The sequence below is a fragment of the Aythya ferina genome, assembly GCF_964211825.1.
Source record: "Aythya ferina genome assembly, chromosome: 8".
NCBI classification, from domain to species: Eukaryota; Metazoa; Chordata; class Aves; order Anseriformes; family Anatidae; genus Aythya; species Aythya ferina.
Window position 1 is genome coordinate 26093404 of NC_140304.1, and position 12481 is coordinate 26105884.

The following is a 12481-nucleotide window of genomic DNA, read 5'->3' on the forward strand; positions in this document are numbered from 1 at the left end:
GCAAACTTACAGTCTTCATTTTTAATTATTTTTTGAACACTGTGGACCACACTTTGAAGACCTCAGCAGTTGTGAATGCGGCCTAGTTTCCAAAACATCAAACTACTTTTTGGTGTGTAACTATCAAAAGTTTGCCTTTAGTTTTGTCTGTCAAAACTTCTGAAAGAACAGGTTTGTATTATCATTTTTTAAAAATTTGTACGTGAAAAAGTGTGAGTTCCTTGAAGAGACAAATCAGATGCACTGTCCATGGTCCTGACCACGATGTTCTAATCAAATGACTGGATTCTGAAGGGGAACTCCTTATAAACAAACTCTGTTTAATATGGATAAGCTCAGAAAATGAATATCAGTCTTCATCACATACAGATTCTATCTTATTTCAGTTTCTGCAGTAATCTCATTACCTATCAAGTGGCTTAATGACACTATCATCAGAAGAATGTTATGAACCTTAACTCAGTGACATTTATGCACAATTTTTGAGGCTATCATAGCAAAAGCTCTAAAAACAAGCCTGGATTTTCTCTAATAGACCTATGAATTTCTCCCATTCCATATTTCAAAACTGCAGATTTCATAAATATGGAGACTAGTTAACATTTTAATTCTGAAAATAATTAAAAATAATAAAAACAATATGCAGCTGTTACTAATGAACTAGGAAGCTGATGAAATATATCATGATGGATATTAATGCATTAGTATAATCTACCTTAACGCATCAAGTCTAAGTGAAAAATAACTAACTAACTAACTAACTATATATATATATAACATTCTTTAGGTCTGATTTTGAGAAAGTAACATTCCTCTTAAAATTTAACTAATTAAGAATAACTGCAAAACTGGATGCAACTAATGGGAAACTTAAAACAAGTGGGAGAAATCTCATTTCTGGAACTGTTTTCTCTTAGGTGTACGTATGAAAATTCCTGAAATTGATTATATACATCCATTGTCTTCTTCCATGTAACATATTTATTATAACACCAGATAAGTTACTTCATAAAAAACGAACTTTCCCTAAAAAGGCATGTCCACAATTCTAAGGAATTCTGAGTGAAAACTTTTCAATGTGGGCCTAGTGGTGACTTTTTTTTTTTTTCTTTTTAATTGAAAGTGTCATGTAACCAAAACCTTTTCAATCTGTGTTCATTTCTTCATTTCTCAGATTGTTCTCTGCTGCCACAGTATGGTGCTCAGCTGCTGTTTGAAAACATGAAATAGAAACTCTTATCAGGAATGCAGTTCTTTTCATGTAACAATATCATTAGTTGCTATGTAAGATCTCTTTTGAGGAGTAATAAAAATGTTTTAAATTGCATCTTATATTTCTTAAGTTAAAAACAATGCAAACAAACAAAAAGCTTTTAATTAAGTACCTACTGCTTTGCATTGAAAATCTAGTCTCCTCGTGTTATTTGCAAGTTGCTTTGTATGTGTTTTGTAAATACATTTTTCTAAATTAAAATAAATTTGAATATACTTGAAGTCTTTAAACAAAGATAACAATAGCTTCCCTTACATGATAGCTTGATGTTCGTATTCTTTGCACTATTCTTTGATTCAGAAACAGTTTCCTAATAATGCAGAAAAGTAAGGGCCACTAAACCCACACTGCAATCAAGGCTATAAACAGTATCAGCCAACTGTGCTTTCTATAAATATATTAGTTTGTGGAGAGCCTTATTTCTTCTTTCCAAGTACACATATTCAAATGCTTAGTGTCAAGAGTAAGGAAACACTTAGCCAGTCTGAGCCATGTGAACTATACTTTCTTTGGTCTATGTTATCTGTATCAAAATATTCTCTTATTTCTTTATTTTCTCATTCCTATGTGATATAAAGTTATAACCCAGATTCCCTTCTGACATAGAAAGTGAAGTGTTTTTTTTAGAGACAGCTTTCAGCCTTCAAGGCTTAAGGACAACCAAGATAAAGTCTTACTGAGCATCTGCAAGGCAGGGATAAAGAACACCAGGATTAGCATTGATCTCTTATGCAGAAGGCCTGAAGTGCACACCTGACAGGTGCTCTACAAAAAAAGACTAGTGAGCAGTAGTGAAATTCACTTCACACATGGGCATTCAACATATTTATAGAGAGCTGCAAAAAGGGTTGCAGAATACATTACCTGAACCATCTTCTCTCCAACAAAATGTGGTCAAGTAATGAAACATCCAAAAATGTAGTAGTAGACAAATGCTTTCTTAAATCGAGTTTTTTTGTTGTTGTTTTGTTTTGTATTGTTTTGTTTTAATATATATATATATAATTTTCTATTATATACCCTTACAAGAGGAAAGATGAATTTCAAGAGAGTGTGGAAAAAGTTCTGCAAAACACTAAAATCCTGACTGTGACAAATATTTTTTTTAGTTGATTATTAAATGCTTTATTTTTTACATTATTTTTAAAGGGGGAGTAACTACCTGTAAACCTGTAAGTACCTCACCATCTTGGATAAAAGTCTTGCAAATCTTGTTCAGTGGGAATTTTATAATATTGTCATATAATAACATGTCATATTATTTCAAATGACATGTACCTCACTGTAAATCTACTTTATGCCTACACTGCAGGGAGTGAATGAAGCCACTGGCCAAGTCCATTGTCTACCAATGACAGGTAAAAATAATTTTTTCCATATCCTACCACCAGATCTCTTACTTAGCTCTCAGCCTCAGTGCATTGTACATAAAGGTGACATGTTAGATAAGCAAGACCCTGTGAGGTTACTGAAACACACACCTAAAAATAACTGAAATATAAATCAACCAATAAGCAGACCCATTTTCATTTATAAGAGACTGAAAACATCATTATTCTTTTTTATTTCATAAGAAGTATGTTTGGCCAGAAACCTGGATTTAAAGTGTAAGATTTGTATTTTTGTTTTTCTTTGCTTTATTCAAGTTGTTATAGTGTTAGTGCAAGAAAATGGCAAAACATTAGGGCACTTGATCTTGCAAAGTGTTGATTGTTCTGACCTTGGATCCAAAGGTACTTTTACACACATTTAAATTGATCCCATGAACTGTGCTAATTACTTCACCAGGACTATTTAACAGGCTTAGATTTATTTCTCTGTTTAAATATTTTTCTGCATCAGAACAATGTACAGTTTACACAAATTATGTGAATAAGATTTTGCCTAAGGTATTTAGAGATTTTAATACATTATATTTACATTATATAGGAAGTATAAAACTAAATCAATAAATAATTCTTTCTTTCTTTGTTTAAATTAAAAGGCATAAATACAAATCCTCTTGCCTGAGCATACTTTAACATTGTTAGATAAGCCTTCAATCCCAAGATCTCACCCCTACAGGTAAAGAAGGCCAGGCTAAAAATCTTCTGGGTCTACAGTTAAAGAACACATTAAAATAGAACTCTGGTCTCACAGATGAATTACACTGTCACTACTCTGGAGATCTAAATAGAAGCCAACTCAAACATAGTCAAAATCCCAGCAGAGTCAATGCAGTAAAGTGCTACTGGGCAAATGTATCTAATAGCTCCATGTAGCACGATTTCCCCTACATGTTAGTACATTCAGCATCAAAGTCTACATGGTAATTATTGCCTAATGCTGTGCCACAAAAGAAGGAAAACAAATTTCTCTTAATGGGAGTGAAAGAATGAATATAATCCAGGGAGATTGATGGTTTCTAGGGCCACATATCTTCAAAATATCTGTATGTTCTTCATACACTTCATACTCTGCTCTCAGATGGATGGCTTCGTTTTGGGATGGTCCTGTGTGGAGACAGGAGTTGGACTCTGTGACTGGCATGGGTCCCTTTCAACTGAGGATATTCTATGATTTTAAGATTTATTACTTAGCATTAGATAAACAGCAATATATGTGGATCCTTCTGGAAATGATTTTTCTATAGGAAGCAGTGCTTTTTCTGGAATTTAAGAGAGAACCAGCTTATACATGCATTAACCTTGCACAATATTAACTGTACAGGTTGATTTTATTGCATTTGTTTTTTTCTAAAACTATATTTTGCTGCCAACTTAAACCAAAGCATTTCTTGTTTTTACCATGAGCAGTTGTATATATCCTAAAGACAGATGGCAACTTGCAATAGCAACAGTTTTGCCTGTCTTTCCTTCTCTATGATTTCCACAAGTCAGTTTATCTTTCAGAACTTCCTTTAAATTCTAACAAAGAAATTTGCCTTAGAACTGATGATACAGAATAGTTCCCTGCTATTTTTCATGTTATTTATATAATTTTGCTGTTAGCATGTGCTATGGTATTATATACTATAAATCATGTTTTATTTCAGACAGAGATTTTGGTGGTATTATTTTTAGGTCCAACTCTGCTTCTACTGATACCCAAACCCGCTAAGAAAATGTTTGCAGAAATACTTAAAATCTCGTTTATAGTTTTAGGATAACATTCATATTATGAATCATATGGAAACAGCAGCACTATATAAGTAAATAGATATACCACTGAATAGAAAGAACGTGTGAATGTATGTGTAGATGCACTTTTGCATTTTAGAGAAATGAGAAGTTCAGTTTACTTCTTTTTATCATAATTTCTGTGGCCTTTTTCAGGCTGAGTAAATTGCCACAAATTACATTTAGATGACATTTCAACCTATTTGCAATCAGATCCATTGGAAAGTACAGAATCTGATACCAACATGATTTCCAAGGCTTGATACAACACACTGAAGCCTGTACCTTCCTTTTTTTTTTTTTTTTTTTCTTTTTTGAGATGAAGAGTCTACTTTTCTTTTATAGAACAGTTATTACATAACCTAACACTGAACACAAAAATGGGAAATTTAACCTTAGAAAAATTGTCTATTTTCTTTGCTTCATGCTTTAAAATAGTCATAACTGAGCAGTTAAAAATGGACCAGTAGATATCAGTAGAACTGATTAGCTGTTTTAACTGGGGTACCAAGTCATTTAGACAGCAAATAAGGGATATTTGATCAATGAACCAGCAATATGACATCTGGTGTGCAGTTTCACAGTCTTAGGGCCTGATTCTGATCTCTCTGATACCAGCATAAATTAGGAGCAACTTATGTAAATTAAAAGCATTCACTGAGGTGGTGGGGAGTCAGAATGAAGCACCTTGTGTTCCAATCTGTTTCACTCAGTATCTCATGTCTGACTTTAGAGATTGGCTCACTTACAGAGCTCTACATTAGACATATTGCCTACTTGTTTTAAAATATGTATGTTTAATATTTAATTTAACAGGATTCCATATTCTAGTCTCCGTGCACTGTGGAAGTCCCTTTGAGGCTTGTGGTTTATATGTACAGTTGCAATACTCCTCAAGCATAATTTGGTGGCACCATTGCCTAATGGGGTGAAAGGAAGTATCTGTCTCCAATTTTGTCTGTTTTTAGAGAGAGCAATAAAAATATTGCCAAGCAAGTGGCAATTTGTAGGAGCTAAGTAAGGCTCTCCAAATCTCATTTAATTCAGTATGTGTAATAGTGAAATGCTGGTAGAGGTACAGGTCTCATCTATTGTCTACATACTTCAAATATACACAACTAATTTAAACCACCATCTTCAAATGATGACACAAAAATTTTGCCAACTCTGCAGTATAGTTTATAATGATGCACATACTATTACTGCAAATAAGATTGTATAATTATCATAAAAGGAGCCTCTGCTTATATATTCACAGACATATAAGAAGTATTTTTCAATATATTATGCTGTATAGCATCACCTAATATCTGCCAAGATGACAGACACATCTGTAATATGCAAAAAACTAATTGCACAATTTTAAAAAATGCTCACAGATTTAAAACTTATGATCTCTTTAGACAATCCTCACCAAGTCTGAAGTTACCTAAGGCCAACAATGGCAGAATGAATACAGCAGTTTAAATGACACCTGGATGGCCATCATAGCTGGCTTGCAGGAGAGACTATTTTCAAGATCATTTGGCACATCTAGAATGTGGGATAGCTCTCTGAAGTAAAGAGTTTAAGCGTTAAAAGGTCAGAAATAGAACAGCTAAGTTATCCATTCACACTGGCAATGGGAATCTTTGCCATTTGGCTCTGAACCACTTGGCCATTCTGCATCCTAATGACAATTACATGTCCCATACTGATATTTCACTTTCAATTTTCATAGAATTAGTGAAAGCATTTAAGGAGTTAATGGAGGCATAGTACTTTCTTTAGAGAAAATATGAAATTAGATTAGAAATTAGATTGCCTTGAAAACATTACATGCAGGAAAATGTGCACTCAGAAAGCCTTCAGGAGCAATCATCTAAGCATGGTTTCTTGTGACTCACATTTTACTGTTCCACTGCAAAGAAAAAAATAACCACAAAGATCAGTGGCAAGATTCTGTTGTCTCTAAGAGGCACAGTTCAAAATTTCATAATCCAGAACTGAAATTGTTTCAAATCATTCTCCATCCTCACAATCTTAAACTGCTGCAGGGAGCTATAAAATCCCCCTGGAATGAAACAAAGGATATTGGTGGCTACATGGCAGCTTGGCAGATATGCCACAGCCTTTTCCCAGCACGCTAACCCTGATTGAGCCCTACACCTGGCATGAGGACTTCAGAGTCTGTCCTCAGAAGGCATCTTTAAGTTTGTTTTCTCCATGTACTACCAGGGGTATCGTCCCTTCACCGGGAATAGAGCTTTTAAGGGCCTCTTTATGCCAATCTCATTACTCTCATCTTACATAAGGGGCCAGAGCAGGGATGGAGCTCCCTTTCTTAGCTCTAAATCTATGCTATATGGCACGCAATTCTTTAAAGTACAGCCAGCTTCTGCTTTGATGAAGCACTGTGCAGTGAAGACTGAAGGATCCTGTTTTTCACCATTTAAAGATGTATGATAGCAACAAAGCTCTATGTTAAAATATTTAACTCGCAGAGAACTTATGGAAATTGTCTATTCAAGCTCAGCAAAGACATTAAATTACCAAGCTGTTCTAGGACAGTTGTGTGTGGAGAAAAGCCAGAAATGCTCTGAGATTGTAATGTTACTTACAAAGATTACAGTGCAAGCCTGATTCAGAAGCTTTTTATACATATCAGCATGGTGAGCTGCAAAATGTTACTATATCAATTTCTGCAAAACATACTGTGTGTGTACATATAGATATAAAATCAGGACTTATACACAGCACATTTCCTGCCACATTTTGAACGGCATCTGTTTGTTTAGTTTGCTGAAATATGAAAAATAATATTTAGCAACTACTGGTAACACAATGTTAACAAGATTTAAGACTATAGCACTGTCTGTCAAAATGCAGATAAAAGACATATCCTTCCATCTCAGTGTTTTAATCAATCAGATCTGGTTTTGATGAATATGCAAATGTGACTGTTTATACACTGTTTTCAGAGTGAAAGGAAACAAATTCAGTTTTGTCATAGAATTAATGATAGCTCTGTCCTCTAAGATTAATAATTAAAACCCTACACACATTAAAATGCTCCTTCCTCATACCCTCTGAAGATTTTACTTTTCTTTCTTTTTTTTTTTTTTTTTTGTTCCCCTAATTGGAATGATTAATAATTAATGTCAGTTCAGGGATATTTAATAGTCATTTTTAGAAAAAGAATTGTACTTAACTGACAAAAGGGTTAAGAACATGCTTTCTTTTGTTAATTCGGTTTTACTCTTCACTATAAATTGATTTTTTCCTAAAAGTTTTATGCCACCAAAGGAAACACAATGACCTGTTCTAATGGTAGAAGCCTATTATTTATTCCAGTATTCATATGATTTTATTCTGATTTTCACAATATATACTGAGATTCTATTCAAAGCCCTGGCTGCTCAGACTAGCAACCTTCATAAGAATTGCATCTTTTCTTTTTCTGACAGACACACACACACACACGGTACAAGTTTAGACCAAATCAAATCTCAGAGAAGAGATTAAAACTGTGGAACAAGTGCATTACAAAGTCTGAGAAAGCAAAAGAGGAATAAGAAAAATATTGCTGAAATTTTGTTTTCTCTGATGATTTCTGAGTTGGTATGGGAGTGGCTGAGTCATGATTTCCAAATCCTCAGGACAGGAAACATTTCAGAGAAAGGTTACAGCAAAGCGAGCACAAGTTCAACCTGACCATTAACCCTCCTTCCTGTACCAAAATTATCACGTCATTTTCACGTGCCCATTAGGTTCTATATTGAGATCACTAAACTTCTCTTAATTAAAACCAGTAAAGCAGACATTCTTAAGAGTAAATAAGTAGTTTTTAAAATGTTTTTGCATTATTTTACTAGAAAAAGCTATATTGTGGTTCCAAAGATACTTATTTCTTTCCGAAGAGAAAAGCTCTTTGATAAGGACAAATGGAAATATTATAAAAATCACATTTCTTCAATAAAGCTGTTTCAGTTTCTTCCTTTAATGTTTTCAGAGGTGTATTGATCCTACATGGGAATTGTAGCACTGTCTTACATATCGCAAAGGAAATATTTTATGTGAAATTAAATTAGCATTTGTCTTTATTTCACCATGTAAGCTACTTCATGTGTCATTGATAGCAGTAAAAACAAATGTTTGTGAGCATTTACCTTAGCAGGGATGATGAATTATACTCTGTAAGCATTTAAGGGTAGACATTCATAATGAAGCCTTCTAGTTGGCAAACATGCCTATTACTTACCACACTGAGTCCTAGCAGTTCTCTGCAAAAGTAGTCCATGTTCCTCCTTTGTAGGTTGTCAAGATAGTGCTGAAGGCGAGTATAGGTGTAGGGGTAGCAGTAAGCAAACTGATAAGTGTCATCCTCACGGTCAAAGCAAAATGCAAATGACATGACGTAGTTCTTCCTGTGGTCCGGGCAGTGATAGTAATACACATTTTTAGAGGGTATTCTTTGCCTAAAAAACAAAAGCAACATATATACATTGACATACATACACACATTCATAAGAAACCTGAATTAAAAAGCTATGTGGGGTTTTTATTTCCTCTCAAGTAAACAAAATGAATTAACTTGAGCAGTGCAGGAGCTTGTGAGCAGATTCCAGAGACTGGGTTTCAGAGCACTTATGGAGAGGACTTCCATACTGCGGCCCATGCTGAGCTCTGCTACTGTGCTAGAGTTCTCTCTCCAAGTGCCTGAGCTTGCAGGGTCACCATAGCAGGGGAGAGCTTCACACAGCCACAGAAACCCACTCCCAAGCTGCAAGCTGGATGCACAGGCAGTTAAAATACCATCTCTTTTGCTATCAAGCTGCTGCAGCCTCATAGCTTACAGGCTTCAGCCAAACCTCTGGTTGGAGTGTGGCTACATCCTTTGATACGGGACTGACTCATCAGTCAGTGCACAGACAAGGCATAATTTGTGAAGGAATGTCAGTACAAGGCAACATTGACACAACTGTTAAAAAACTTCAGGATATCTTTGTTACCCTTATTAGTCAGGATGTATCAACACATGGATCAATATCAATAACATGGATAAATATCAATACAGGATGTATCCAATGAATAGAGGAATAGATAAATTGTTAAGGGAAAACAATGAAAAATCTTTGGGTACAGAAAATAACCTGGTCCTGAATTAGAAAGTGAAGGAGAAAAGGTTATCTGGTCCCGTTCCAAATTGAATTGCTGCCCTCCTCAAGAGTTCTGGCATATAGTGCTGACATGATAAAAATGAATATACATGATGGTAAATAATTACAGCAGAGACATTTATGTTATTGTTATTAAGATGGTATTTATTTAAGAAATAAAAAATCTCAGCCTGATATCTTCCACCCAACTTCAGCCATTCTTTTATTTCTAAACAGAAATGAGTAATATTTCAGAGATACAAACATTCTATGGACCAGAGGTATTCAATGTTTCTGTCTGTGCCCCTTTGCCATTTCATAGATGGATTTTCTAGCTTTATTTAGACAGGAGATTCTCTAGTCATGCCATGTACTTGTAATTTGATGTAACTAACTTACCAGTCCTGTTTGGCAACAAAACACTATGGTCCTGCAGACTCTAACTGATTCAATTACACAACATTATAAACAGGTCTCATCTAATGATTGGAGCAGATCTCAGCTGAACTAGCATCTTGGTGAGGGAAAACATAATAAGATTTACAGACATAGCAGTAGTAATGTGCCTCTTTGTAATAGTTCCGAGAAACTGGTCTACTGCAGAGCATCAGTTTTAGCCTTTCATTGCTAATATGAAATAGAGGACAAAACCCTCTCATTATGCAGAAGTACATGTTTGCCAATTAGCAGCAGTTAAGGAGTCTGATCAGCAAGACTCAGAAGCTACAAAGAGAAACAGAAAGGAATTGAGATGTTCTTGAAAAAGTACAATAAAGAGCCAGTGATGCAGTTAATTAGACTTGAAATAAGAATTTATTTGCCCCTTTTATTGCCCTGGTTCTTGAACTTTCAGAGTTTCAATAATTTGCTTCAGCATTTTTTGGTTAAATAAGACACTTGCTTATCATTAATATCTGAAAATGAATTTTAAGCCACAAATATCAAGGATAAAATAAAATAGTTCTTTACATTTATTTTTTTTAAAGTAGCTGTAGTATGGAAAAAATGCCACCAACCGTCTGCATGCAGTACCCTAACCTAATAGGTTTCTCCAGTATCTTAACATATTTCTATCGTTCACCCTTACTCTGGAGTGCTATAGGACATCCCTCATTTAATCTCAAATCAAGCAGATGATATGGCAGTGGGTAAATGTATTCCAGCTCCCAATCCTCAAACTGTAATGCAAGTTTAAACAGTATGTTGCTGAGTTGTTGAACTTTATTTGTTTCCAAATTAGCATGGGAGAAGTAATAAAGGACAAGCCTCACTTTATGAAATAAAAATTTCATGTAAAATTAGACCAATAGGAGGAAAGTCAAGATTTTAGAAAGCCTAATGTTAATTGAAATTCATTTGCTGATAGTTAATGTTTAAATGACACATAGTTCTCCTTGGTTCAATAACTTTCTACTTTTAAGCAAGTTGAAGACAACTTTGTTAATGTATTAAAGGCACTTTTGATATTTTGTTCCCTCTCCCCTTCATTATAAAAGCTAAGCATCTGTTTTATTATCCACTTTGACACATCACTTTATGGCTGCATTTGGCTATTATGGCTAATCTTGATGTCTAGGACATCTGGTATTGACATTTCACTATCTGGTGTCTGACACAACAGCAGAAACCATCCTCAGTTCCTAGGCTTAAATTCACCCTCTCAGGGCAGAAAGTGCCCTAACTCTTAATTCAAACCATATCTTCCAAAAATAATTATAATAGTACTCCTGTCACTGTGAATCTATTTTTATCTCTCCTAGCACTTTGTCACTGCTAATCTATTTGTGAGTCATATAGAGAAAGAGAGTTAGTGTTTAGATACCAACAACACATCTTTACACAGAGAAGCCTAATCAGATTGAGATCTTATCTGGGAATTAAAGAAGAAAAAAAAAAAAAAAAAAAAAAAGAGGAAGAAAAAGAAAAAAATGAGACATAGTGCTAGATATCACCAACTGAGTTTTTGATAACGAAAAGACATTGCTCAGTTCTTGAATTAACCTTTGTGTCCTAGACGCACTATTGTTTACTCTTTCCCTTTTTTGTTCTATGCCTTCTGGAAAAGGACACCCACACACTGTGGCAGCAGCTGCTCCTATTAATTTAAAGCTATTACAAAAATTAAAATTAAACCCAATTACTTTGGCTGGTTTATAGCCGGGGAACGGCTTAGTCTGATTGTTCCCTCTGGTTATGGACAAAAACAATATTCCTACCTACAGGCAGCTGCCAGTAGAATACTAATACATCTGGGCCTGGCAGGGACAGATTCAGACTGTGGAGTTTAACTGCATTTCTTACCAGAGAAAAATATCTTATCATGGATCTGCAGAAATGCACCAACTTCTTACAGTGTAAGTCACAATGAAGCTGATTTGTAGTTAGAGGTAAGAAAGAAAAACTGTGGCAGAAAGCTTAATACTCAGATTTGTCATTTTGCATTTCCAGGCAGCTCACACTAAGAATTGCACCCTGTTAATTGATACACAACTGCCTGAATTTCCTTGCTTCTGAGCAGTTATTTAAAGGAGAACCAGCCTGATTCTTAAGTAAAGCCACAGAGCACAACATGCAGGCCACTAATTTCCACTCTGTTTTTAGAAATATATTTGCAAAAATGAAGCTTAGTATTTTACTTCCTTTCGAAACAAATTCAGGCTGTTTGGTCTTAAATACAAAATTATTTCTGTCAAAAATAAATAAATAAATAAATACAAGAGAAAGAAGAAGGAAGCACAGAATGGAAATTTTCCCTCTATTTTTGACTCTCATAGTCCAGTGCCAGTCAAAACTTGACCCAGTGGGTTTGAGTGTCTTCTCTTCTCTTGAGTATCTGACAAGCATACACTCTCAACCTAGCATATTTGGTACTTTTAGTGTGCACACACTTCTTTCTTTCTATATGCTTGCTT

General features: G+C 34.8%; 1 protein-coding gene across 2 annotated transcripts in view; it reads right to left on the reverse strand.

Annotated features, from left to right (window-relative positions):
- The window catches only part of BEND5 (BEN domain containing 5), a 931317-nt gene that overhangs the window by 549275 nt on the left and 369561 nt on the right, over positions 1 to 12481 (reverse strand). For both annotated transcript variants that reach the window (XM_084527421.1, XM_084527420.1), the window contains one exon: positions 8672 to 8888. In XM_084527421.1, coding sequence (XP_084383547.1) covers positions 8672 to 8888 — 217 coding nt within the window. The remainder of the gene's footprint in view (positions 1 to 8671; positions 8889 to 12481) is intronic.